Source organism: Aspergillus aculeatus (genome assembly GCF_001890905.1).
Source record: "Aspergillus aculeatus ATCC 16872 unplaced genomic scaffold ASPACscaffold_19, whole genome shotgun sequence".
Classification (NCBI taxonomy): domain Eukaryota; kingdom Fungi; phylum Ascomycota; class Eurotiomycetes; order Eurotiales; family Aspergillaceae; genus Aspergillus; species Aspergillus aculeatus.
Window position 1 is genome coordinate 24,740 of NW_017962994.1, and position 27,415 is coordinate 52,154.

General features: G+C 50.6%; 10 protein-coding genes and 1 non-coding gene across 11 annotated transcripts; 3 read left to right on the forward strand and 8 right to left on the reverse strand.

Annotated features, from left to right (window-relative positions):
* Window positions 1–299: 299 nt before the first annotated feature.
* Window positions 300–1,038, forward strand: ASPACDRAFT_47466 (uncharacterized protein; the record flags this gene model as incomplete). Its single annotated transcript, XM_020201964.1, has 3 exons — window positions 300–750; window positions 814–857; window positions 943–1,038. The coding sequence occupies 3 exons, from the start codon at window positions 300–302 to the stop codon at window positions 1,036–1,038; spliced, it is 591 nt and encodes a 196-aa protein (XP_020051917.1).
* Window positions 1,039–6,775: 5,737 nt separating this feature from the next.
* On the reverse strand, window positions 6,776–7,314 carry ASPACDRAFT_1859843 (uncharacterized protein; the record flags this gene model as incomplete). Its single annotated transcript, XM_020197703.1, has 1 exon — window positions 6,776–7,314. Exon 1 carries the CDS (start codon window positions 7,241–7,243, stop codon window positions 6,776–6,778), a length of 468 nt encoding a protein of 155 aa, XP_020051918.1. The 5' UTR covers window positions 7,244–7,314.
* Window positions 7,315–7,831: 517 nt separating this feature from the next.
* ASPACDRAFT_64078 (uncharacterized protein) lies at window positions 7,832–8,701 on the forward strand (the record flags this gene model as incomplete). The annotated part of the gene is made up of 1 exon (XM_020203960.1): window positions 7,832–8,701. One exon carries the CDS (start codon window positions 7,832–7,834, stop codon window positions 8,699–8,701), a length of 870 nt encoding a protein of 289 aa, XP_020051919.1.
* Window positions 8,702–10,631: 1,930 nt separating this feature from the next.
* ASPACDRAFT_126382 (MFS transporter) lies at window positions 10,632–12,581 on the reverse strand. The gene is made up of 2 exons (XM_020196920.1): window positions 11,967–12,581; window positions 10,632–11,909 (listed from the first exon to the last, which is right to left on the reverse strand). Exons 1-2 carry the CDS (start codon window positions 12,343–12,345, stop codon window positions 10,771–10,773), a joined length of 1,518 nt encoding a protein of 505 aa, XP_020051920.1. The 5' UTR covers window positions 12,346–12,581; the 3' UTR covers window positions 10,632–10,770.
* A 796-nt stretch (window positions 12,582–13,377) lies between these two features.
* ASPACDRAFT_126383 (oxidase ustYa family protein) lies at window positions 13,378–14,759 on the reverse strand. Its single transcript, XM_020196921.1, has 3 exons — window positions 14,374–14,759; window positions 14,040–14,308; window positions 13,378–13,962 (listed from the first exon to the last, which is right to left on the reverse strand). The coding sequence occupies exons 1-3, from the start codon at window positions 14,642–14,644 to the stop codon at window positions 13,507–13,509; spliced, it is 996 nt and encodes a 331-aa protein (XP_020051921.1). The 5' UTR covers window positions 14,645–14,759; the 3' UTR covers window positions 13,378–13,506.
* An 858-nt stretch (window positions 14,760–15,617) lies between these two features.
* On the forward strand, window positions 15,618–16,645 carry ASPACDRAFT_81745 (uncharacterized protein). Its single transcript, XM_020205947.1, has one exon. The coding sequence runs from the start codon at window positions 15,663–15,665 to the stop codon at window positions 16,338–16,340; it is 678 nt and encodes a 225-aa protein (XP_020051922.1). The 5' UTR covers window positions 15,618–15,662; the 3' UTR covers window positions 16,341–16,645.
* A 987-nt stretch (window positions 16,646–17,632) lies between these two features.
* Window positions 17,633–18,616, reverse strand: ASPACDRAFT_1907203 (flavin reductase family protein). Its single transcript, XM_020198840.1, has 2 exons — window positions 18,504–18,616; window positions 17,633–18,439 (listed from the first exon to the last, which is right to left on the reverse strand). The coding sequence occupies exons 1-2, from the start codon at window positions 18,555–18,557 to the stop codon at window positions 17,768–17,770; spliced, it is 726 nt and encodes a 241-aa protein (XP_020051923.1). The 5' UTR covers window positions 18,558–18,616; the 3' UTR covers window positions 17,633–17,767.
* Window positions 18,617–19,774: 1,158 nt separating this feature from the next.
* ASPACDRAFT_1883266 (alpha/beta hydrolase) lies at window positions 19,775–20,945 on the reverse strand. The gene is made up of 2 exons (XM_020198324.1): window positions 20,418–20,945; window positions 19,775–20,333 (listed from the first exon to the last, which is right to left on the reverse strand). The coding sequence occupies exons 1-2, from the start codon at window positions 20,844–20,846 to the stop codon at window positions 19,980–19,982; spliced, it is 783 nt and encodes a 260-aa protein (XP_020051924.1). The 5' UTR covers window positions 20,847–20,945; the 3' UTR covers window positions 19,775–19,979.
* A 1,327-nt stretch (window positions 20,946–22,272) lies between these two features.
* ASPACDRAFT_54929 (PAF acetylhydrolase family protein) lies at window positions 22,273–23,684 on the reverse strand (the record flags this gene model as incomplete). Its single annotated transcript, XM_020202939.1, has 2 exons — window positions 22,273–23,319; window positions 23,643–23,684. The coding sequence occupies 2 exons, from the start codon at window positions 23,682–23,684 to the stop codon at window positions 22,273–22,275; spliced, it is 1,089 nt and encodes a 362-aa protein (XP_020051925.1).
* A 460-nt stretch (window positions 23,685–24,144) lies between these two features.
* ASPACDRAFT_64083 (uncharacterized protein) lies at window positions 24,145–25,251 on the reverse strand (the record flags this gene model as incomplete). Its single annotated transcript, XM_020203961.1, has 2 exons — window positions 24,145–24,245; window positions 24,435–25,251. 2 exons carry the CDS (start codon window positions 25,249–25,251, stop codon window positions 24,145–24,147), a joined length of 918 nt encoding a protein of 305 aa, XP_020051926.1.
* A 976-nt stretch (window positions 25,252–26,227) lies between these two features.
* Window positions 26,228–26,300, reverse strand: ASPACDRAFT_t296. The gene has a single exon. It is a non-coding gene; the product is annotated as a tRNA-Trp (tRNA).
* Between the last annotated feature and the right edge of the window lie 1,115 nt (window positions 26,301–27,415).

The window sequence follows — 27,415 nt, forward strand, 5'->3', positions numbered from 1 at the left end:
GACGGCTCATTCTAATGACGAGAGACCATCCATCTCACAGGGGTCGCTGTGTATAGCAAAGATACAGGGATGCATTGAGTCAATACCGCAGTAGTACTGCTTGACAGACTCACGCCTCTGAGTAGGATAGTCTATATAGAAAGCTTCATGCGTGATGAGATGTACAGTCACGCGCATCAGGCAGAGACGCAGGAGGGGGGAGGGGGGATATGGACAATAATTTGCAGTCCTGACGCTCCAGGCCAGGCTCATTTCTTCTCACATTCTTCATGATTCTTGATTTCCTTGGTTACATCAGCATGTTGGTTAAGCTGCGTGCGAAACCCTGCTGCTCCCAGGCCGATGGTGATGCCGACGAGGTGAAACCAGCTGCATATCTTGCAATTTCCGCGGCCAGTGCGATAGACCCCGAGCCAACGAGCAAGATCAGTAGCAATGAAGCTATCGCGCCTTCAGTCTCGGGGGCCACGGTGCAGCAGCCGAGGGGTCTCTCGCAGGTTGCGTTCGACAGCCTTGATCCGGAACGCAAGCGCTGGCTGTCGACAGAACAATCCCCAGATAGGATGATTGAGAAGGTAATCAGTGACACGAAAGAGAAATACCCCGAGTTTCGCAACAAAAGCCTGTCGATCCGACGACGCGACGGAAGAGAGATCAAGGTCCGCGACATTGCCCAGCAAATCCTCCCCTCGGCGTTGAACGCGCAGGAAATCGTGAAGTCGGTGGTAGCCTTTGATCCCACTGGACATGGTGAGTCTGGCTGTTTGCCTCCGGAGACCGAATAGTCATAGAATAGAAAGGCTGATGCTCAAGCAATAAACCGCATCGACTACCTGAGGGATCGTCTCGTTGGGGTTGTCGGTACGGAGACCCAGCCCTAAGAAGAATTCGCCCCTTCACCCAAAGCTGCACTGGTCGCAACTGACAGAATTTGATTTCTAGATGACCAAGAACTATATCAAGCGCAAAGATGCTATTCTGGAAGCCTCTGAGTATCTGGCTGAGCAACTTGCATATTTTACTGTCCTCGATAAATAATGCCGATACCAAGGCCACGAGAGCAACGCGCAGTTGTAAGGTGCTCTTGTGTCTACGCAGCAATGTTGAATTACTCGGCCGAAGTCAAGCAAAAATAGATGCGTTGGATGAATGCCCCGAGTCTCCTGAACGCCATGAAAGAAGTGTCCTGCTTTTCCTGCTTGAAGAGCTTGAAGAAATGCACAGCGACAAACTGCACATCTTGGTGACTAGCCGACCAAAGACAGATATCAGCAGACGGTTCGAGAGACATGCAGATATGGACTTGGAAGAGAAGCTTGAAGATGATGTGGCAGATTTTGCAAGAGTCAAAGTCCAGGGTCTTGATGGGAGAATTGCAAACCAGGACCTCAAAGAACAGATAATTGCGGAGTTACTGCAGATGGGAAAAAGGTATGATCCATACTCCGTGCGACTTGAGTTATCGTCATGACACGTATTGCACAGACGCTTTCGCTGGGCAGATCTTTAACCCAAGCGTTTCGAAGCCTATCACACGGGAACGATGATTCTGGAAGCCTTGAAGACTATACCCAAGACACTACAAGATCAGTACATATCTGTCATTGAGGGATCAAGCCGTCTGAAAGAGAGTTTGCACTGTCAATCTTCGCTTGGCTGAGTTTTGCGGTTAGACCCCTATGTTTAAACGAAGTCGCTTCTGCAATAGGCTTCCCGGCTATGGAGCATGTCATCGACATTTGCACGACTTCCTTCGTCACTATCGTCCGTACGGGTGATGACTATTGGGATAACGAGGTCAGGCTGGCTCATTTTTCCGTTAAAGAATTTCTCACTACTGGAACAGATCGCTGGTACCAGGTATCCAGCTTCAGCTGTCACAAACTTCTAGCTGAGTCTGCCATCAGAGCTCTCCTTGAACAGACTCAGATAAGGCAAAAGAATACTATTATACAAGGGGCTTAAGTAAAAAACGGCGCAGATGCTGCTTAATTGACAAACCATACTTTGAGTATTTTCCTAGTCAACGACAGTGTTGCTATTACATTGTTTAGAGATATAGAAAGACTGAAAGAATGAGGCCTGATACTTTTGGGTTTTCTTCCTTCAAACCTCATATTCTCCACCTCATCCCGCCTTCACAATTTCAAGATGTTGAGGCCTAATTGGGCGCCCGGTAGACGGGAGTACCTCACCCCCCAAGGCCACCCACTTGGATGTCAAGTGAACAATGCTAAAGCTGGGTTCTGGAGCCAGATATCCCGGGTTGTCCTGGATGATATTATTGATTGGGTCGTTCCAGCTGATTTTTAGGACGGCCCCGTCGCCCTCGGTGCCGAGCGTCATCTGGCCCCGGATGCCCGTCGCCCCAGGGGCTTTGAGCGGATACCCGATCTGCTTCGCGTTGATGCCCGAGATGTAGAATGCTTGGGTTGCTCCGGGCGCAATTGAGATCTTGTAGTATTCGTTCATCGGAATTTGGGTGTGATCGGACGCGGAACGCACGGGTCCCTGAACATATATGAGAATTCGTGGATTTTTGTCATGCTTCTTCCATGGATTGCCACAATTAAGGTTCGCAGAACAAAAGAGGAATTTGAGGGTTGTCACTGGGATCTGAGGCGTTGTGAATATCGAGGTGGATGTAGTGGTCTTCGCCGTCGACTGACATTGTGGGTGTAAAGGGGCTTTTGTAAGTGGGTGTTGCTTCGAGATGCATGTGTGCTTAAGTTTTCTGTTCGGCGAGGGGCTCAGAGCAGATGATAGGATTTGGAGACGATTTTCGAGATGAGAAGGGAGGAGGTTGGGATGGGGAACGATAGGTATTATGCTGATAGATGTATACATCTACCCCTGAACCGGGGGGGGGAATAATGCTCTTAGATTTTTTGCGTCTTCCGCAAATATACTCAAACGTCCTATCGAGCTTACAGTTGGCGGTTGAGTCTATGATGCTCGATGATGCTCGATGATGCAGCGAAGGGTGGGATTGCCGGCCAGTCTAACAATCTGCCCATAAATGAAGTGGGACGTGAGTTGACTGCCCGTTCGTCGCCGTGCCACTCCATTATGCATAACTCAGAGGGTTGGTTGGTTAGCAGTGCTTTTGCTCGAGGCCTTCCTCAATTGAGGGCAACTCTGGTAGCGTGAGTCTCTCCAGGGATGTGTGCTGCTCCCTGTGCTTCATGTAACACTACCACATAATGCCTCAGTTACCACAAGTTATTCAACTTGAACGCCGTCGAAACTTCTTGGCTGGAGGGTTTGAGATCCAGACTCAATTTTTCGGGAGCAGATGCTTCCGCTTGAGGAGACCAGCACGCGTCAATCTGAGATATGTGGACGCTTTTTCACATAGTCTATGATATCATGCAAAGCACGGTTGTACGCTTCCGGGTGTGACTCATGATACCACCAACTGATGCTCAACCTTCGAGCCGTTTATAGATATTCCAGCCCTCAATTGGACAGAGCTAATCTCTCAGTCAAGAGCCGAAGCGCCATTAGTCCTAGCGTAATCTCAACGCGACGATCTCCGAAGGATCGACGACCTAACTTGATGCATATATCGCGTAGCTTGGCATATTGGGAAAGCTCAAGTCGTGACGCGTGCAATCCTGGCCATTACTTTAGTATTCCAATGCAGATATCTAATTGATCATACTAAGTTTGCTATGTGGACAAGTCTCAAGGTCGGACTACACCGACGGTCCAGAAGAAGTCCAGTTACCAGGACTAGAAGGCTCCTCCCCGAGGTATCCTTATGAAGCCTTCTAATATCTGTTCTGCAATTTCTAGACCAAGCCCCTTCCCCCCTCGAGGAAATTTTGGCCTTGTGGGAGCTGCCGTGACCTCTCGACAATGGATGAACGGGACCCGGTTTGCTGTTTTTGCTTCTCTTGCAGGCAAGATGCTCCCGTACTTGTTCTACTGAACGGAAAATTACCACAATAGTCGAAACGCTGCAAATTACTTCAATTGCTTTTGTCTAGAATGGTGGGTACAGTTTCCTGCCTTGGCATAGGGGATTTTCGGTGACTAGGAAGATAGTTTCCCGGGTGTGAAATAGCATGCATTCACGCTCTTTGTCGACATGCTCTTTGTCGACATAGTATTTGTGGATATCACCTGTGCAGATATGTTGAGCTGTCTGTTCGACCACAGCTTGTTTTGAGAAATAATTGATTGATTTGAGCCGAGTACCGCAAGTCGGGGCTCGGTGGAAAACGAGGACTATTAGTCTCAGTCACCGAATGCATCACCACCTTAATTGATTGATCATCAGCGTGGCTCCAGGAGAGGTTGAGATCTCAAGGCGAATGCGGCCCGTGATGTCCACTGCTTCTACAAGGCAGGAATACAATTGAGAGGTGGCAGGGGCGGAGCATCAATGGTGTGAGAAGGGGGTCCACTCATCGCTTCGTCAACAATCCCCTTGAGGGGGAGTCGATCAGAGTCGCGACCGAGAGATTACGAATTAGTTTTCTGAAAGTTGAATAGGATAACTGCATTGCTACTAAAGATATAGCTTTGAGATCTCCATCGAAGATCCCTCGTATTGTATTTCATGAATTTTCGATTTCTATAAGAATTTTCAATTTCCATAGGAAAATTTCAGAAAGTGGCAAGCGAGTTGGATACGACCTATGATATCTTGTTAACCAAGATTACTACAGGGCTTTAAGAGAAAGGATCTTATTCTTGACTCCCCTTTGTAGAAGATTTCGTCGAGGAAATCTGGTTTAATTTCAGGAATAATTATCTTAGTATCCAATTCTTGACTCCGACTAGGTTACTGATTATCCTTAAGGCCCCAATTCCTAACGGACATGCCGGCACGGAGCGAGGAATGTCGGCGTCCCGTACCGTACGGACATGATTGAAGGTTGACACTTTCAATCCCGATTGCGCACACCGTACTGTACGGAGTCCGCATCCGCCATTACTAGCAATCCTGTGTAATAAATCTGCCTCACAACAATCCTTCCATATCGACAGTTTCCAGCATCGAGGGTGGTATGCTTCAGACACACATGCCAGTGGGTAAATCCCTCTCTTTCCCTCTTACTGTTCGCTCCAGTGACAGTCTACACAAGTGAAGATTCAAATCAGTAAAAAGATGCATGCAACAAATGCAGCCAAGATGAAGCTTCTGGGACATTATATCTCGACATGTACGAAGCTTTTTTGAATGCATTTATGCATTCGACCTCGATGATCTACTTCAAGTCTCGCCAACGGTAATAGTCCCAAATTAGAACTTGATTCTCCTGGGAAAGGGGATAAAAACAAAGAGAGAAGAAAACGGAAATTCCAGAACAAATACCGGGACATGCCCCATCGAGACCGAGTGAGTGGGTAAGGTTGTGTCACCCCAACGAATAGTGGCGGAGTAAAGATCATCCTACTCCGAGACACAAGACAACAAGCAGTCCTAACATTCCCTCCAACTCCAGCTACAATTCAATCCACCCGACGCCAGCCGAGCAGCCGCCGTGGGTGATTTCAGCCACGAAGAAAGCAGACGTAATGTTGCCGAAATGAAGGTAAGGGCTGCGATAGCATTGTGACATTTAGGATTGTGGGGTGCATGGCCTTGCCTGCCGCTCACCGGTGAGATTGACCCAAGCAGTGCTTCAAGCTAAATTCAGCGAAGCGCAAAGTATTCGAAATCCTCGTTTGAGGAATGATTGTCTGTTTCTGTGTAATGGTTAGCAATTGCTTCTGAGACAGAAATATCTGGCCTGGAGGGTTTCAGTCCAGTTAATTATAGACCCCAGAACTGATGAGAAGATAGACTTGTGGGAAGAGTAAGGTCCCTGTCAGTGGCTTTAAAAAACATTCTCTTGGTGGCTCGGAGCTACCATATTGCGCCTTAATCATCTGGTCTGGATAGACATATTGAGTAAGTCTGACCCGCCCCTTGCCATCCGAAAAGCTCCAGGGAGGCACGCAGCAACATCGTTGTCCACATCTATCCCATCCGCGCAAGGACACATTACCGTGAGCATCACTCTCCACGAGGAGAAGAGTACTGGGCTATTGTGTAGAAAACCAAAGAGGCTATGCAGAACATCGACCATATTGTGTACAGCTGATGAAGGGCCAGAACTATGTCTTCTCCGCAATGGGTCAAGGAAAAGTAGAGCTACTTTCTATTTCTAACGTCTAGTATTTTAAATACTGACTATAGTAGAATATTACGACTATCTATTTTAGAATCTGAGAAATCTATCTATAAAGACTAATATTGATATATCTAATCCTTTAGTTTTCTCTACTACTTCTGCGTTTCCGGCATCAATCCCGGATCCCTTGAGACGTTGTCTTGCGTTTATTGTCTTTCTTGGTAGGATAGCGAAGGGAGTCATTCACCTCGATTTCGCTAGCTGCTGACAGATTCCATCATTCCGTGACAGATATAGTCTTGATACAAGGTGGGATAATATCCAGCTAAGAACAAAGGCGTGGAAAGAGTGCTTGGGATAAAACCTTTTTCAAAAAATGTACCATCGGCTCATCTCGGGTAGATGATGTTGTTGCCACGCCTTTGGTGTTCCCTCAATATGGATCTCTGGAACGCATGGCTAACAGTTCTCATTGAACTCCATAGGATAAACGTAAGTCCTTTGCCTAATATAAAGCACTCTTCAATCGAAGTAACACGATGTTCCAGTCTAACTCCGGTGGCGAAAAAGCCGATGGGGACCTAACACACCACCCATCTACTGCACCAAAGCGCAGTCTAGCGAAATACCTCTCTCCTTACCAAGTGCTACATCAGTCCGGGCCAGCAGCTGGACACAAGAACATTGGACTTAGGGGCTTGGACATACCTGCAATGCTCGATTCTGGTGGGCTGCACAACAGGCAGACTGAAGGCAGCGGTCCAAACTCTGCTCGCAGGTCTCGTTGCCAGGATAATTAACGCCTTGGTGATATTAGCCACCAATCCTTGGAGACTCTCAGGAGTGAAAGGTATTGGGTTCAAGCTGGAAGGCTGCAGCGAGGGAGGCAGACGGTGGGGGATGAGGTGAAGGAAGAACTCAAACAGCGTACCCACTCCTGCGCCAACGGGCGTACCAGCCCCGTAAGTGTCGAGGAGGTTGAGAATTGGCGAGGAGAGATTGTCGGCAGCGTAGAAGTTTCGACAGCAGCGCAGGGTTCCGGGGCAAGACTGGGCCGCGACCATCAGTTGCGTGTAATTGAACAAGAATAGCGGAAGCAGGTGGATGGGCCGCATGCTGGCAGTGCAACTAAGGGAGAGGAACCAAGTCAGAGGAGGGGTTATCTAAAATGGAAGCGTTGGGAATGTCTCTTGCCAGGAATGTCATGGTCCTCGTCGGTTAATTGCCATGTCGGCCTGTCATCGCTATCACCTCATCCTCCTGTCATATGACAAAATTTTCGTGGCTGTGGGGTTACATTTTGGTGCGGCACCGGGACTGCAATAGCCTATGCTATAATCCTTGATACTCTATGATGGTATAAGACGCACGATTGTGGGCTTCCAGCGTACCAGCAAAAGCATCCGCTTGCGGAGGGAAGACAATCTAGACCGCGAGTGGGACATCACTAGTCTTCACCCAGATTGAATGCAGCGATGAGATGACCTCAAGCTGGGCGAGGCCATAGTCGTGACGCCCACATCTCTTCAGTCGAGAGCCAGTGGACTATGCGTACTTTATTTATTGAACCACTCTTGCTGTGTGCAGGCATGCGTCCGTGCCTCTTTTGGGTGCATCTCCGAACCAAACCCCACAAACTCTTTGCTCTTTTCGGATCAGATTCACTACCCCAGGTAAAAGTCAACAAATCCAGTATCGCTAAGATGGTCTACGCACATTACATTGCCGCCGGCCACTACAACGCCGGGGGCACTACCCCGTACTATGTGTGGTTGTTCATCTCCGCAGACCGCAACACCGCCGACAACTTGTTCCGAATCCTCTACGATAAACAAGGCACCACGCTGACGGTCCCCCCCGGACCGAGCTACGGCGCCGTCAAGTTCACGCCGCAGAATGTCAAGCGGCTATCGCCCCGGTTCTGGTCGGTAGATGTTGGTGAAGGGAACCCCGAAGCAATCTCTGCGCTGGGCGCGGCAGGAGCCTTCACGACCGGCATTGGCGACAAGTCCGACGTCTTTGCTCCCATTAGTGGCAAGGTGCTCTGTTACTGGATGGGGGCCTACGCAAGCGGCATGTCGCGGATACTACCGGAACTGGAGCGCGACGAGGAGGATTTCGATGTCCTGTCCGGCTACAGCTTCTTCGTGCGGCGCCGGGGCTACCCCACTAGTTACTGGTACTGCGACGGCAGCATGATCTACCTTTCCGACACGAAGCGGTCGCGCTTCACCGTCGCCATCACCGACGCCGGAGGCAAGCCCTGGACCCCCAAGCCCAAGGAGCGCGTGCCCCTTATTCACTCCGACCATGTCGCCATCTTGTGGTCCAACACCAAGGGCAAGTTGCTGCGCGTGGGGCTCGACGACCAGGACAATGGGCTGATCGTCTCCAAAGGCGACGACCAGACCTTTACGTTCCGCGACTTCAGCAACCGGTTCTATCTGCAGGACCGCGATGTCTTGCAAGACCAAAAAGGTCCCACCGTTCAGGGCGTGTGCTGGTCGGATCGATTGTCCTTTCAGGACAGTTTCGAGGTCTGCTACGGTAGTCACGCAGATGAGTATCTGTGAGGGACTAACTCCACGCAAGCAAGCAAGGGGCTTGGAGACTGCATCATTGTGTCACATTCCTATTTAAAACCTGATTGCTCCAAATGTGTTGGCAGTACAGGCCACGGTACGTGTCCACCAGCAATAGATGCGGGGGATGTAGCTTAAGTCCCGCGATGTTAGGACAAGCCTGGTATAGGAATGCAGAGAAGAAAATGCCCCACGCATAAGGGTTCCGTGTCCGAACATTCCCAATCCCCACTTGAAATAGCGTGTAGGGTCCAGACGCTCCATTTGAAGAAGTGACATTGCACATCGACGGTTGAATGAAAAGAGTATCTGGTGTCGTTCCAAACAGGTCAATTAAGGAAGGCGGCACATACATTCCTCCCTCTACTGGGAGCCAACCCCCGGATGTCCGAAGCCATTTCTATCGAATGGCTGGGACCGCATCCTGATCTCAATGTCTCTCTCTTTTTTTTTTTCCTTACTTTTCTTCTCATTTATAGTAAAGTTTTCTTTGTTGACCCAAGGATCCGGTAAAGCTCATATTAAGTTCGATGACAGCAGCTGTCAACCAGTAACCACCAGAAATCACGAGTATGCCAGTAAACAGAGAGAGAATGTGAAATAGAAAACTCTGAGAGTGTGTTACAAGTAGAGGAGAGGAGAACTGAGGAAGAGAGCATGGACAGGATAAGGAAAACAGTCAATTCCTAGGACATCATTGACCATAATCCGCATCGCGATATGGTTCTGGGCTTTCCATACTCAAAGCAGACAGACGGAGGTTACCGGTACGTCTGACATGCCTTGAACTGACAACACCACTACAATTCATCTGCAGCCACTTTCCCAGCTCTCAGAGATCCCGCCGACCACCCACAATTATGGTAATGACTCTTCGTATCGCAAGAGACCTCAGTGAGAATCACGGGGAAACAGGTCTGGTCTGCGGACTGCCGGGGAGGAACGTGATGCCTGGCGTGTCCCTGGAGCAGGCCGCTCCGATACCTTTTCCGGATCCGCCCAGACAGTAGAGACCTAGCGCCCATCTGCTCAGGCTGAACTTGCCAGCATTCTGGAAATCTGTGGCCTTGGAGATGTGTCGTCCGTCAGATGACCCGTCCAAACCAGACGCCTGCGTTGAAGGTGTCCCGCAGATAAATTGGGTCGTCGGGTTTGACGGAATTGCTGGAAGAACTACAGCTTTCATCTGTGCAGACCTGGAAGCGACCCATGAGACGACGGCCGTCGGGTAGCGCAAAAGAGTATTCGCCGGTGTCTCCGAGACACAAGTACTGCCCATCCTGACGGGACAGCAGGTAGCAATTGCCGAACCAGAGCCCAGAACTGTGCCTTTTCGTCTTCTCTCTCTGCTCTGGCATTGCGGGAAGAAGAGAACCTACCTACACAGTAGATCGACTCCCGACGGGCACTCCACCGGAGGTTCGCAGTTCCCCTTGTCTCCTTCCGCCATTCCGGCGGGACACGCGCATTTTCCCGCTACGGGGTGTTTGCCCGGGGGGGCAGGTCTGCGGCGGCTGGCAGTCGCCCTGGGTGCCCTGGGTGCCCTCGATCATGCCATGCCCTCCGGGCAGCGACAGTCGTTTCCGACGCGCCTCTTCCCGCCGGTGCACTCCACGCACTTACCTGCCGTGTAGGTATTGTTATGAGGACAGCAGCGATACTCAATCTTGTGCAAACAACAAAAGTCACTTCAACCCAGTGCTTCTCGGATTATCCGTAATGTTGAAAATGGAAGGGAGCTAATCAGATGCTGAGACCACATGGCAAATCTCCCAGGGACCAGGCACAGTAGGACAGTTCGTCTGATTTTTCTAGATGCGACCAAAGGTTTTGAAGGGATTAGTGCAATGCCTGACTATGCCATATTTTATAGATTATGACTACCGTACTATTCAAAGATAAAATAAACTAATTGAACAAAGGGCTTATAACCTAATAGCTAGTATGAAGAAATGAAAGATTTGAAGGCTATGTGAGGCTAAATACACTCGGTGGCCGAGGCCGGCCAGGCACCCGGTCATAAAGAACCGGTCCTTTGGTGCCGCAAGGTGTATGCAGGTCTATAACCGTACAAATGTCAATGCAATTCCCACTAACCCATAGAGCAGACTACCCAGCACCCACACCCATCCAGACCCCAGTCCGCCAAGCTGCAATCCCAGCTTGAACGCATTCGTAAAGCACAGGCTACCTAGAATATTGCCCACGTACTGCAAGATCTCGATTGCGGAATACAGTCGCGCGGTCTCCTCGCGTTTGACCAACGCGGTAGCCAGCGACCGCATGGTTAGGGCAAAGCCCGCTCCCGCCGCATAAACACTTACACTGGGAATCAGAAAGAAGACTGATGGCGAGAGAGCAATTCCGAGCGACCCCAGGAGCAGAGCTATAAGACTGACACGCGAGACCTGCAGGTCTCGTTGGGGGAGGGCTAAATAGTGCAAAACCTTTTGGGAGAGGTACGGGAGGAGGAACAGGAAGACGAGGATGGTGATCCCCGCATGCAAGGCAACGATCAAGTTCGCTTGCGCCAAAGTCCAGGCGAAGCGTCTTGAAATGTGCTGGGTCAGGAATGGGAAGGATCGCTGAACGAGCTCAACTGTTGCAAAGGAGAATAAGAGCAAGAGTGATTGCTGGTTGAAGACGAACAGGTAAGGATAGATGAGACGTGCCAGCCTCTTCGGCAGTGAAAAGGGTGTCAGCACTGGCTTCGAAGATGTATCACATGTCGATGCTGGCTCGTCTGGGCTTGGTGCTGCTGGCTCTTTGCTTCTCTGGGGCATATTCATGGTCTCGGGAAGTGACAGCGCACAGCCAAGGCCTATCATCACCGTACCACACCCAATTAGCAGCGGGATCCATGGGTTGAGAGCCATGAGTCCCGAGCTGATCAGGCTGGCCAGGAAACTTGCCACTTGACTGGCAAGTCCGACCCGGAGGAACAGCGCTGCACGTTGCGCATCGGTGGCCAGATCAGCCAGCATGGCCCAAATCACGACGAGAGCCACGGCTGGTCCTCCTCCGATGATCCAGCTGAGTGCGGCGAGCCAGATCGCACGGAGGGGGAAAGTGCCCGAAAACCATAGAACGGTGTTCGTGATGATCGCATTGAGCAGAAACCCTGGAATAGTGAGGCGGATAGCTTGTCGGCGACCATACCGATCCGCCAGCAGTCCGTAGGGAATGGCGCAAATGGCGCCTGCATGAAAGGTCAGCACTAACGCATGTTTCTTTTAAGGTTTGGAGTTTGACAAACACAGTAGTCCCTCGAGCAGGTCGGAGTATCCTTTCACCGTAGCGACTTCGGTCTGCACTTCTGCTATCTTGCACAGGTGCTCGGGCAGATGGCCGGAGGCGGGCAGTCGAGCTGGGTCGTGTCGACGCCAATAGTTATCGCAGGCAATCATCTCGATCACCCGCACCATTGGACCCCCGATCATCTGGCCGCCGACTTGGAAGCTCAACAGAATCGCGATCACTGTGATGACCAGGCGCAGACGGGTACGTGGTGACAGCTTTGGCTCTGGGGGCCCGCTAGAGGCAGCCTGGGGGTCAGGTTGCCCTCTAGGGAGGAACGGTTCATCCTCGCCGTGGGGACTATTGCCTGACTCCAAAGACACGTCAGGAAAAGTCATTGTGAGGAGCGGGCAGAGAGCCGAGGTAGAAGTGGAACGCAAAAAAGGCCCTTAGGATGGCTCGGTTGCTGGAATGGAAGGCTGATACGGGGGGGTTCTCTGCACAAGCAGGATAATAGTTTCTCTCTCTCTACTAGCATTCGGGAAGGGACTAATGGCGGTGAATATTTCTGCACAGACACTCACTCAGTGCGTGAGGAATGTGACAGCTCTACCACGGTATGCTTGAATAACACACCACCTACGTGTAGTGCAGCGCACATTATTCAATTGGGACGCTGCTTCCGACCGTATGACAGTCCCTGCATCTATTGCAAATGAACAGCGGGGTTGAGACTAGTGCACCTATGTCGTAGGCGAATGATCAGTGAATAAGAAAGTTAGCGGTGATCCTGTAAATGCAGTTTGTCTCACTAAGTCCCTTCACCGACGGTAGTAAGACTGATCATTTCCCGATTTGGAATATGAGCACCTTTCCAGCCAGCCACCTGCAAAGCAGCGGGGCATTATCTGACTTGTTGTAACTGGCGAATATCCACTCGGAGTACAGAGACGCAGTACTCCGTAGATAACTACCTAGTGCCCTTAACTACATACCTACCCAAGTTGTTACATCTTACATTCGGATCTAAGGTATGATCTGAGACAGAATACAAATCCCGATTGGATAGTAATAAATATACCAATCAGAGTCAATCGATTTTCGGATGTATCCGTCCCCACTTTGGGAATAGGGATGTTTTGTTTTTTCCGCTGACTAGGAATGGTAAAGATTGCGCATGTGCAGGATGGCCGCTTGTCTCCGCCCTCGTACAGCTGCTTCCAAGGTGGCTTCGACCGCCTGACCACTTCTGTCCAGATTATGATTGGTGGGTATCATGAACTTGAGCTGAAATACCCAGGCCGAGTCGAGAAAATATCTCGGCATATGCACAAACATCACGTCATAGCCCTATCTTGAGGTTACTCTGAATCCTAAGTAGCCCTACGCATGAGATTATCCAACCTGTCACAAGCGGTGGAGAAAGAGAGGGAGTGTGCGTGTATGTGTGTGCCATTAAACAAACTACTAGTGTTCCCTGTCGATGCTCCCATACATCTTTTCGTAGACCGATTTAGAATACTCCATCTAAACCAAGACCCTTGCGGCCATATTCAAGATCACCCGCCCTCGGAAGTCACATTGGGTTGATGAGCATGATGCTCATGTGGGGCCCTAAGAGGTTCCCCTTCTTGCAGATGATGGTCGCCTAACTTTATGCCGAGTTCATAGTCTTGCTTTTTCCACGGGGCTGGCCACACGAATGCATCCTTCGGTAAGGGCATGGCATCGAATTTGGCGGTGTCGACCGCATTGTCGTGCTGCCAGTCCAAGAGAGCATTGAAGTCGCGACATTTGCGGTTCACACTGAAGTCGGGCCATGGAGCGTGACGATCTTCGACCCAGTCCAATGTCAAGACCTCCGTGTTGGCATTGCACTGAAGATTCTGTAGCAGGATGTCGGTGCAGTGGCCCAGATGAATCCACCACATCTTATCTTTGACATCCAGCTCGGGTTCGTAGCCGGGGTAGTCGGCGAAAGCGGCTTTACGCAGCATGTTCAGGCAATGGATTTGCTATGGTTCCATGGGGTTAGGACTTTTGCTTTGTACGGCTGAAGGACCAGAGAAACGAAGACAACGGGTATTCTTACATGCATCACGTCCAGCTGAACCATGTAGGCATCATCGCCCATCCCCCAATAATCATTATCAAAGCGCGCAACGGTGTCGGGGTTTTTACCGAGCTTGAGAATTTGCTCGCGAGTGACAACATGAGTCAGGACGTCTTCGAATCGCGCCCAAGCGGCATCGTTGGCAGCGCTGGGCTCTTCGCGGGCAATGGATATTTCTGGAAGAGCGAAGAGCGTTCCATTCAGCGTGGTTTGGTACCTTGGAATCTCAATGTCATCCAGGATGGGTGCTTTAGTTGTTTAGTCCGCTGGTTTAGGCCCGGGGAAGCATTTCGAATGGAGTATGGAGACTCACACCACCATGACACTGGCCTTAGAATCGCATTTTTCTCTTCACTCGAAAAGCTGCCTTTAGCGCTGAGGACTAGACTTATGGTAATGCTCAGGAGAAGTGCATTTGCGATTGTCAAGTGTATCCAGGCTCTTGAGGGGTTTTGCGACGGGCTCCTCTTGGTAAGCAGCTCCTCTGACTCGATATTCTCTTCATCGCTATCGCGACTCTCGGTCTGTAGGGCTTGGAACTTGAAATCTCGACGAAAGGTTCTGAGAAGTTTAGAGAACACCATTGTGGATGCGAGTGATACTCTAGAAACTCGGTTCTACCATAAGATGCTGAAGATGAGAACTAGGTGGGCAGAAATCGCTTTCAGGATAGGAGAAAATACTTCCAGTGCCTATGACAGTAATCCGGAGTACCTAGTAAGGGCGTCAGACATGAGAGCAGGGATATGGCATCATGCAGCCCCAGAAGTGATCGACAGCGGGTCTCGTGCATCGTCAGCCGCAATGGCGGGGCTGAAGCGACGATCACAGACTTAGTGCATGCAATAAACACAGTGAGGTCATATGTGACTTATCATACTTGAGCCGGGACGGCCCAGACCTGGAGTATTACAGGGTCACATGCTGATGTTCAGCTCCCCTGCAGTCAAATTGGCAATGATGATGGGACAAAGACTTGCGGTTCACAACACCTTCACACGCTGCTGCATGGATGTCCATTCGAACTACTTCTTTCGGCAATGATGGGCCTGAGTAAGGGTTCTGGTCATGCCGTACCACTAGCAGAGACGTGGGTTCGGAGCTGAGCTTATTACTCTGGTTGCACAACAATAGTGGCTTCTACTGTTGCACATGGGAATTTTAATAGCTCACAATCAGTACCGGTACGCCTGGTTCTAAATCGACCGCATGAAATCCCAATGAAGTAATAGCTCAGCAACATACCACTCTCCAATGGCAATGCCAAGATGTAGCATCATGCATGGCGTCGAGATCAGCAAGGTTCATCGATACTGCTTCTGAGGAACAAACTCGTCTGCAATGTGATGACAGAAGTTCTTCATTCGGTAATTCTGACATACAGCCCGCTACAGGGCAGCAGAAACCCCCCGAGACCTGGGCCAGCGGGGACTATGCTAGTCGGGGTGCTTTCAGTGCCGCGGAAACAGGCAAACCACCAGAAACCCCCATCCAAGATTCTATAAAGGACTTCCTGTCTACATCGGCGGTTTGTTCCCATCTTTCCACACCTGACCCCCACCACACTTCCTCTGAATATTTTGGACTACTTTGCTTGTCAAGATGCACCTCTCTTGCCTTCTTGCGCTCCTGGGAGCCACAGGGTTCACCTTCGCTCTTCCTGTCTCCAGCAACCTTGACCAGCTTGAGTCGTCCTCTCAGGATCTAGACAAGAGATTCTACTATACTCACTACGTGGCCCCGGAGAAGCGTGACGAGGAGGCACTCGACAAGCGGTTCTATTACACCCACTATGTTGCCCCAGAGAAGCGTGATGAGGAGGCAGTTGACAAGCGGTTTTATTACACCCACTATGTTGCTCCGGAGAAGCGTGACGAGGAGGCACTCGACAAGCGCTTCTACTACGTTCACTACACTGCCCCGGAGAAGCGTGACGAAGAGGCCCTCGACAAGCGTTTCTATTACACCCACTATGTTGCCCCAGAGAAGCGTGATGAGGAGGCAGTTGACAAGCGCTTCTACTACGTTCACTACACTGCCCCGGAGAAGCGCGAGGCGGAGGACGAGGCCCTCGACAAGCGTTTCTACTACACTGCCTATCAGGGCGCCGAGAAGCGCGAGGCGGAGGACGAGGCCCTCGACAAGCGTTTCTACTACACTTCCTACACGGCCCCCGAGAAGCGCGAGGCGGAGGACGAGACTGTTGAAAAGCGCTTCTACTACACTGCCTATCAGGGCGCCGAGAAACGCGATGGGGAAGCCGCTGACAATGAGAACTAGCTTCAACGCTCTCCCTTTGGTCGAGGTATATCCTCCCTTCCGGAAAGAATGGATCTGAAATCAGCAGGGGAAGGCCTGGCTAACGCAAGATGACTCGAATTTGAGTATGGATTGCACCTGAATACGTGATTGTCTGTGTCTTTGAAGTGGTTTTCTTGATTTATCGCATGATTTGCTTCACCGCATTTTGCACAAGTTCACTACCTTGATTTTTCTTGCCTGCACTTCGAAGCGAAGTCACAGGCTCTGCTTGCTTTTCTCCATGACTCTTTTGTAGGCACGGGTAGCAATCCACATTGAAGCATAAATTATCTTCTTAGTAAACTGTACTGTACACAGACTAAGCCTGTCGGTCAAGTATCAATCAGACAAATGTCACAAAATGTCTGCGCTTCAGAAAGTGTACAGCAATATGTCCCAGAACTGCCTTACTGCCCTCACGGCCCCCAAAAACACCAATTCGGAACTTAAAAATTGAGTATGTACCTTGTCTGCAATCGGCCCATTTTCGAGGCTTGTTATGGTCACTTTCGTGAAAGCTTCCCTTTGGCAAGAAGTTGACATGGCATCCGCAGCACTGCCGCTTTTTGTTCTCCACACGAATCGAGCAGAACTCCATGGTTTGGGAGCCTGAGAGTCAGAAGACAAGCTGAAGACTGTAGCTCTGAGTTTCATACCTACTGAGCACCGTACGCGTACGATTTCCACATCCCCAAAATACCTCTTTTCTCTTTTATCCTTCTCTTCTTGGTTGATGCTTAATCCTCCAGATTTCCAGATTTCAGTGTTGAACAATCTCTTTAATACAGCAACTATACAGGAGTTTGTGATGATCCACTATGCAGTGTATGGAGCAAAATCAGTGGGGGGTGTTCCACTTCACTCGGGCTCGATCGGGTTTGGTCCGATGGTCGGTGCCTCCATACTGAACATATACAGGTAGCAAACGATACTAGGTAGATAAATCAACTCTCAAATAAGAGTAGAAAGAGATAGGGAAGAATGCTAAGATGGCAAATGAATGAATAGACATGAATCTCATCATGGATGGCGGGAAAGTGGCAGGCAGGCCGACGTAGCTAAAATTATCTCCAGTAGGTAAAGCGAAGAATAAACGGACATAACTCGCACAAGATGAACATAAGAGAAATTATTTTTCTTGAAACTTGTATGTTTATTTTATCGACTCGTGAGACAAAGAGGTGGATCGTTGTAACCCCGAGGAATTTGGGTGAAAAACAAGAGGGAAACAAAAGCCCCCTTTTTTTCTTATCTCAGTAGATTGTTATATTCTTGATATGGTTATATAAAAACACTCAGCACGGCAGAGAGTGTAACGGTAAGTCTGCTATCTCACCCGTATTGAAAGTTCGGCTCAGACACCCTGACGCAATCAGATCCATCGCTCATTCAAATCCTTCACCCACTCAGGAATCCTTCTCCGGAAATTCAAACACCTGACCTGCTTCCGCCTTATTTGCCTCATTCTTGCTGCGATTCCTCGCCGCATTCCCCTCTAACCCATACAGCACGTCGGCCGACATGTTGGGGATGATCATTTCGAAGGTATCCTTCACCACGGTGTACTGGTAGTAGCCGCAGCGCGCGATGGGCTGCGTCTTCTTGATGTCGAGCAGGCCGTCGGTGAGCACGCGGTCCGCGATGTGCACGCCGATCACCTTCCCAATGACGATGTCGACGGTGCCCATGGGCGGGTTGCCCGGCAGGCGGACGGTAGTGTGGTACTCGCACTCAAACTTGACGGGGGACTCCTTGATCATGGGGACATCCACCAACGTGGCCTGCTCCTTGGTGATTTTGCAGAGCTCGAACTCGTCGGTGCCGTAGGGGGTCTGCTCCGCGGTGATGTTGACGGCTTCGCGCAGGTCCCAGGTGGCAAGGTTCCACACGAAGGTGCCCGTCTCCTCGGCGTTGATGACCGTGTCCTTCCGTATCCCCTGGGCCGTCTGGTTGGAGGAGAACATCACGTAGGGCGGGTCGAAGGTCAGGTTGTTGAACTGCGAGTACGGCGCCAGGTTGCACTGGCCTTTCTTGTTCTTGGTGGAGATCCAGCCGATCGGGCGGGGAACAACGCAGGCCTGGATTTCTCTTCGGGTTAGTGGCTGTGAGGTGGACTGACTGAGTTTGTGAGCGTATTCAGACCTTGAAGGGGTCATGCGGTAGTCCATGCTCGGTGACTCCGGGTTGATAGAACATCTTTGCTGATCTATTTCGTTGGCAGGGCTCTTTGGCTGTGTGTGAAAGGTTTGCTGGTATGCCTTGACGGTCAGAGATCGAAGGTTTTTATATACTCAAGAGGTTGGCACCTGCAACCCCACAGCGGCATATCAACCGGCAATCCTCTGGGTATCATGCTGCCATGGTCCACGTCTAGGAATGCCAGAGGGTTAATTGTCTCCTCCCGACAGCCCGGTCATGGATCGATCGGGAGGTGTTCCGAGACTCCGAAATGCCGATCCCGAGAGATCGGCGACCAAGTCCCGCACCCTTCGCCTTGTCCTCGTATGCAACTATATCTACTGGAGCTAGGGTAGCAGTATTGACGATTTCATGTGGTCCGTCGTACCGAGAGTCCCCATTCCTGAGCTATTCTGTCTCTTTTCGTGGTCGAACGATACGACCTCAAGACATCTGCCTGCCAGATATCCAGTTAGTCAGACGCTCCCTTTTTTTTCCACAATTTCTTGTGCCTATTCCCCTACCGGCGCCATGTCCTGGTGATAGTATCATTGACACTGGCCCAGTGTCCTATGACGTCATATCCCAAGTATTGACCGCCCAGACTCACTTTCCTCACCCCCATTGCCAGGATCCCGAATGTCCGAGGCCCCGAAAGCCCAGTCCGTGATAGAGGATACACTTCTATATCAGGGAATACCCCAGAGGGTGGGGTTCTTCTTCTCGGAAAAAGGTACCGTTGCACTTATAGTGTACAGGGTTCCTGAAAACCTGGCTCGTCACACGTATATCCATGAAGCTACCGCGACGGAATGGTGTTGCACTAGATCTGGGAGCCTCACCAAGCATTCTCACTGCGGTCGTTTACGACTCTTCCAGTGTCTGTTGCGCGAAGGGTGGAGGCAAAGGCAATCCAGTGTCCTTTGCACCAACGAGCGTCCACTGGGGTTGAAAAAGGAAAAAGGCAGAAGAGGGAGGAAGAAACATACAGCCGCATAAATGTGGCAGCGATCACCAGGCACCGTGCGGATGAAGGGCGCCTTGGTGGCCTGTTAGGCATCCGCTCATAGATACCTGAGGCACCCAGAATATGAATGGCTGATTGCGCGTGCGGTCTGAACAAAGTACCAACGTTGAAGCACGGCTCTCTACTAGGCAAGTGAGGATATATTAGCATGTCGAATCCTATGATTGGATAGGTACTAATGACAGCTACAGACCGTAGGAGACATTCGGTGGAGATTAGCACATCCATTTCGGCGGATCGCATAAAAGTCACTTCTCTTGGGTTAATTCCTATCAAAAGGCTTTTCAAGTTGACCACGTTCGTTTTTCAATGAAAATGTGTCAGTTGGTAGCAATAGTTTGTCGAGCACAACAACTTGACCGATGTGTATTTGGGTTTCTGCACCACGCTGTGGGCACGGAATTCATCACTATTTACTTTGCAATAAACCCATCAATGAACTTGACGATCTGCTCCGCCAAAGCCTGAGGCTGGCTCACAAATGGCATGTGTCCGGTCTTAAAGTCCACCACTTCCCACTTGACCTTGGACTTCTCCAGCCACAGATCCTGCAACGATACAGGGTTACAGCAGTCGTCTAGCGCACGCACATACGCTCTCCTCCCATCAAACGCACTCTCCGCCCAGGCTGGGGCAGTGGCGGGGGTCTCAAAGGCTCGGAGTGCGTGTGGCTGCATGAACTTCGCCAATTCCGGCTCCAGGGCACGCTCGCAGTCATTGTACAAAATATCCATTGCTGGTTCGATGACAGAAAGTCCCTGGGAAGGCTGAGAGCAAATGGTCATGGCAAACAGTATTAATATAATAGCCTATGGTTATGATCGCGGTTGTTCTGGGTAGATCTTACGTACCTTGTCGGCTTTGATAAAAGGAGGGTAAGCGCCGCCTACCGCAGTCAAGAGCGACTCTCCCTCAAGTGTGATATTGCCCACCACGTAGATAAGGCCGATGACGCCAGCTGCTTGACCTTGGGCTCCTCTCGTCCCCTTTGCAAGTCCTTTTGCTGCGCCGCCGGCAACTACACCCCCGTATGAGTGCGCGATGATGACGACATCTTTACCTTGTTCGTCCAAAAGAGGGAGTAAGACGTTGTCGCGCAAGAAAGCAACATCCTGAGCGGAGGACACGTTGGCCGGATCAGAGGGATTGCAGCTGGGGTATGATCCGGCGTGTGTTGCGTATCCGGCTTGGCTCAGATACGGTTGCAATTTCTCGAACCCTTCGGGGGTGCCGTAGGCACCTGGAACGATAACGATCACCGGGAGGTTCGCTGAAGACATAGTGAAGGGGATTCTGACTTGGAAAACAGGTTGCGATTCTGTTATGGTGGGTGTTGTTGCTGAGAAGAAAGAGGCTGACAAGAAAGAGGCTGAAAAGTCCGGATGGCTAAAGAAGCAACTTAGTCTCGGTTAAGTTAGTGCCATTTTTCATGGTTTTTGTTACTTATCTAATCTCACAACATTTCACTGAACCTCTGCAGATTTGTAATCTAGGCTGGGTCTCAGCTGCATGTCATACTAAGACATCACGCAACCACAATTAGCTGCCTGCCAGGTTACATTGGCTGTGTTACTTGCCCGTAGGCCAAAAAAGGACCACGCCCGTCTATGAAGGTGTTGTACCCTATCAGGATATCAATACATGGACATACCTGGGCCTGGGTAGTACTGTGCTCATTGGGTGCCGGTAAGAGGTAAGAGGTTATTCGGGTACTAGATTCTAATATGCACCTGCAGGTGGGGGGTCGGTGGCAGTTGCACACACTATAAGTACTTATCTCAGACGGTCGCTCCAATTGTGGAGTAAACAAGGATTCAAACCAATTACAATATTGATCCGTGAAAATACTACAAGCCACTCAGTACAGAACAAGCAGTGGGGCTTCGATTTCCCTTGCGCTGTTACACCGTAGTTACTTTGAAGGCTGAGATACAAGATTGAGGTCGCTGACAGTATAGTCACTTGGGTCCGATAGTGGGGAGTTTTGCCGTTGATGCGGGCCGAAACCTCGGAAGGGACCTGCCATGCGCCACCCGCCCTGTCAGTCTCTGACTCTCTAACAGGTCCATCACATCTTGGACATTACCAGGATCGATCGTAGATGCACTGCACGGAGGATAAAATGAACTGTACATATATCGCGCGATCAATTGTTGTTCCTACATGGAGAATGATCAGATTGAGGGGTAGAGTACAGTGCAATCGATATGGCCACTCGAACGGATCGTAAAAAAGAAACCACATTTCTTGGGTTATGCGTGCGACCTAGAGACTCTCGAGTCAAAGGAGGCAAAAAACATACAACAGAAGGGATTCGCTGGTGGTCACCCACCCAACTACTAACCTCCCGGCGTGTGGCTTAACTACGGCTGAGCGGACGGGAAGCCCTGTTTTCCACACCCTGTGGTCGTATGTGCTAGGTAATTTAGCAGAATCAATTATGTTGCTCGAAACTGCTGTGGTATAGGGCTCCTTTGACTTATCTTTTCCCACTGTCAGGGACGACCACTGGCTTTGGTCGAAAAGACCGCTGCGGAAAGGAGTGCCTTACGCACACGCCGGGGTGCTCATTGATGGAATCGGAACCCCTCCCGACCTAATGCAGCCCGATCTTGCCTAATCATGCTCAACCACAGCGACAGCATAGGGCTAGCTGGCAACTCACCTCTCCCGCCAGCCAGATCGTTCAAGAAACTACCCCCCAGGTCAAGAAGACACAAAAGTCACGTCAGGAAAAGCTGCTGAGGGTCCGCTCAGTAGGTCTGACGTTCGCCCATAGACGAAGTACTGCAGTGCGACGGGGATGTACGCAACTATCACGTTCCTGGCCCGCAGCCCGCCTATAGTCCCAATATACCCGGCCTGGACAATCTGCTTGGCGTCGTCCGAGATATTCAGAGCATCGACAAGCACTGGAAAGTCCGAGAACGTATAGTGCTTCGACTGTGCGAGTTTGAGTTCGAGTTTCCATCCTCGCAGATGCGGCCAAACCGCTGCCCAGCTGGCGTCGGTTGCCTGGGTGTGGTTCGCATTCCCGAACATCAGGAACGGGCGCGACAGTCCTTCGTCCACGACAGATCCCCACAATGAACCATCCATATTGACGCCCCCGACAAATCGAGAGTCGGCCAGTATAGTCTGCGCAGCGGTGGCTCCGCCCAGGGAATGGCCGAAGATTGTAACTCGATCGAGAGAGAGTAGCTGGGAATTTCCCCGAACTGACGAAAATATATCTCCGAGCGCCGTGCTGTTGTGAGTCTGATCCAGAACGAATCTCATGTCTTGAACGCGAACGTTCATTGCTGAGATGTATTGTGCATCTGTAGCGACGTTTCCGAGGATTCCGACCACTGTGCGGCTATCGGGGTATTCCACGATGTTGGCATCGTACGGATGATCGACGGAGATGACGGCAAATCCGTAGCTGGCAAGGTCCTGGAGCAGCAATGTGTATGTCAACCGTGAGTTCCCCAAAGCTGGTGAGAAGAGCACGACTGGATAATTTCCCTGAAGACTGGAAAGCGGTGGCTGCTGCTGGGTTTGGGTTTGGATCCGAAACGACTCGAACGTTCCTGAGGGTATTCCGAACGACTGGAAACTCTCATCTTCATACCTGGCTGTGGCATTCGGTATGTATGATGTGGAAAGTACACTTCCGCAGTTTGCCGGGGTAAAGGTGGTGATCATGAGAGCACGTTTTCCTCCTTGGGGGTCAAGAGGATCGGTTCGCGACACATCGACTAGTTCACTTGCCTAAAGCGTGACGTCGCATGGTCCGGTGCTCGAAGGCAGAGGAAAAATTGCTGTCTGTCCGAGACTGAGGAAGAAGGAGATGGAGGCTAGGATAATTCGGATCATGTTGGCGACCTTCTGGAGATGAGGGTGAAAAGAATTCGAGTTTAGGAATGGAATCTGATCCGAATCCAGCAGCATGCCATCATGGATTTATACCTGATAAGTACGAGGCGCTGGCTCTTCAATTCGATGCCATATCGTAGCATTTGACAGGCTGAGTGAATTAATGTTGTCTGTGCTCGACAAGCTGACCTTGGAACTTCATCGTAGGGCTTACTTACAGGAGACTGAGCTCGATCATGACGTCTCGCAGTATTGCTCATGTAATTGCCTCATCATCTCCCGATAGGTACCTGAAGAGAACTCTAGGATAGACTTTCTCTTGGATCCAGTGGAAAATGGATGATATGTGAGGCATTTAAATTATCTTATCACAGTTCGCCTATTAATAACCACCACCCAGACCCCACTAGCTCGGGGCAACATGTAGGTAGGCCTGAGCCACAGAAGGTCTAAGGGAGGAGCAAACCAGCAAACACGTAGACCTCCAGTATGCGTTATTTATCTATAATAACGGACAATATCTGTCACAAGAAGATGATATGTCTTGCAAAGCTGAGGAGATGAGATGTATGCGCTAATTATTGCACTAACTGGTGGGACTCATGCTGACCCGATTTATCCGAGCACCACTGTTAGGGATGCGGGGAGGACAAGCATGCTAACCACTGTTCACTATTGAGCTTAGCATCCCCTACTAGCCAATGACCAGTGCATTTTCAATTACTGCGGGGCCGCGTCACCACGACGCCTGCTATAGTATTTAAAGACTACTGTGTAGCATTTGAAGAGTTCCCCCTCCACACTGCTGTCAAACATGAATTCTATTACACGAAGAACAGAATCTGGCTAAACTAGTCTATCAACCCAGGTTGAATAGAAATTAGATCGCCCATAGACGAAGTTTTATGGTGGTAAGCCATACTTTCTATTGGGACAAGTCTCGTCCGGGTCATAATGGCAGCACACCTGGTGGAATCTGCAGTGCCCACGAGACTCGATTGAAAACCTACCCAAAGACATTTGTTGCGACGGGCGACTCGCCAGCTCCTCTAGCACCCACGCAGGCCGCTCGGCGATCCGGTCCAGCACGAGTACGCACGCCTCGAAGTCGATGATCATGGCCCGGCCCAGCTCCGTATTCCACAGCACGTTCCGAAGCGCCAGGTCCTTGTGCATAATCCCTAGGTCCTCGATCTCGTGAGCGGACCTCGCTTGATGATTGTACTTGTCCCACTTATCCATGGTCGTCACCATACCAATCTCCTCACCCCCATAGCCCATCAGGAGCATGTGGCGAACCCGTCCGAAGCCTTCTAGCTCATATGGCTGCTGCAGGTTGATCTTGCCCAGGAACACGGGCACCGCGGACCCCTGTGCTGCCACCAGAATTTGCGTGTACACATCCGCCTCCCATTCGAGGCGCGGCCAGATACAACACAGGGTTCCTTTTCCGACCACCGCGTATCCGAACCGAGGAGAGACGACCTTGAAAGGGGCGCCGGAGCCGCCAGGGCGGGCAGGGCGTCCGTAGCCGGGCCCAACGATGGGCATCGCTCGCTCCAGGTTGTGGTCCAGTCCCAATTGGATCTGCTCCACCAGCTCCTCCACAGTAGTGGGATGGTGGGTGCCGCCGTTGACTCGGTGCCGTTCGACGTTGGGACACTTCTCGTCCAGCCTATCACGGCGCTGCAGGCCCAGCAGGCATAGTTGAGTGCAGTACTCGTGGGCCCGGAGAGCATCACGGTCAACAGAAGAATCTTCCCACCGACCTGTAAGTGAATGGGACGCAGAAGCTGCGGGCTGAGTCGCCGCTGGGCCGCCTGTCATGATTGTGGTTTTCTGTTTCCGTTCCGTTCTTTCTTTCGAGGATGAAGTAAAATGGAAGGGCTAACAATAAGAATACGTAGGTACGATTTAGACTCGGATCTGTACAGTACAGATCAAGTCTTGCGATACTCAAGTTGATCAGTCTTGTTGTGAGTTGGGGTTCTCTATGTATACAGAAGGTACGACTGACTGCTGCTCCTGTGGAAGGGACCTCTGGGGTATGGCACTCCCCATCGGGTCAGGCATACTTGAATCTGGGCGAGCATATTTGTTTCCTGTGTCAGAGATTAAAATGGTTTGCACGGGGGTTCCTGTCGGAGCCGATTGTAGAGGATTTCCCTGGGTAAATGACCATGCAGGAAGGGTCTCTGTAAGACTGATGTGAGATGCCTCAGGTCACATTACCTCGGACTTCATCATATCCGCCAAGCTTCCACGTATTGTACAATATACACATCTCAAAACACCCCCACTTCTCACAGCTGGGAGCCTTTTCTTAAAGAGCTCATGACTATCAGACTCTGCACGGGCGGTCATGATTGTGATTTTGCGACTCAAGGCTCATACTATCTACAGTTCTGGTGGCTCGCGATCATCGCATTCACATTTTTGCAGGGTCGGTACAGGCTTCGTCCGCTGGGTGTGCTCGGGAGCATGTTAGACTGGTTTCGGGTTTGCTGCTGTGCAAGTTATGCTTATTCCCGGGAGTATAACTGGTCCACAATGACAACGCTCTGATGTCTCTTTTGAGAAGGAAGTCAAATGCAAAGGGAAGAGTGATAGACAGCCAGGCACAGTCCAGTGCTTATTCAGCTTCACGAAGGTCTCACAGCGTAGTAAGTATTGCCCGAAAGAGGACTAGAGTCCGACGGCAACAGGGGAGCCGGCCGCGCGGTCTAGACCAATCAACATGGATATGGGGATCTGGAAAAGGGGGCGGCGAACAAAAAAAAACAAGGAAAAAGGAAAAAATAAATGAGCCCAGCCCGGCTCGATCAGGCAACCTTACGATCTGGAGTCGTACGCGCTACCAATTGCGCCATAGGCCCATGTGGGTGATATCTGTAACTCTCTATGTAATGATATCCTACATGTAACGCTCTGCGCTCTCGTAGAGCTTACCGTGCAAGATCCACTTTTATGGTCGGGCTGCAAAACAGATGAACCTGGACATTGTACATGCACAAACCTTTATTGTTGTATCTTTCTTAGACTAATACACTTATATGATGGTTTTCAATCTTCCGGTAAGGCTAGAAGATTGGATGTAGATTGTTCCATAGTTTGCTGAATGTCAACCACAGTGGTTATATATTTCCGGCGGCGGTTATGTCAACCCGGGGGTCAATCTCCGTCAACACCAAACTGAAATAAAGAATTAAAACTCGCCATGAGCCTTGTGTAAAACCACCCAGAACATGGCATCGAGATGAGCACAGATTTACAGCATAGCTTACCACCATGCGCGCCCAAACCCGAAATTCCGGAGTCGATTCTCGTCGAACTCGGCATACACCCCTCTATTGCTATAGCCCAGCCCGTGTGCCATTACTTGATCGCTGAATCGACCAGCATCCGGCAGAAATACATTCTCAGACTATATTAGGCTGCGGACGGATCGAATGTGGGTGTCTCCCTGTGGATCCGCCCGTCGTGTCGTTTATTACGCGCATCGCAGCGTCTGTGCTGTACAGGTACCGTGTTTCCCCGGAATATGCCAGAGGTGGAAGTCGTAGCTGATAGGCCTACTTACTGGTCGGATTACCTATTGCTTGAGCAAAAAGGGTGGCATGGGAATGTATATTTCTCTCCTCCTGCGATGTGACGGTGGCAAAAGCGCAAGGCAACCGAGGTCTGCGGACGAAAATTGGGCTATTGAAGCATGAGCGCCGTGTACAGTTCAAACCTGGTCGACGAGAACAGGCCCAGCGCTAACTGATCGTTGATTACGCCTACTCTAGGGCGTTCTCCCTGATGCCCGTGGTCTCTTTAGTTGGCTGGCCGTGATTCATACTAGGCCGACGGGGATTGACCGGAAGATAATCCCACTGGACCAGATTGCCCCACAGGGCAGATGAGTCTTCCAAATACGACTGCGCCAACTCGAGTGTTGCAACGGCTTTGGAGATGTGGTATGACCTAGACAATGTGGAAGAGTTGAAAG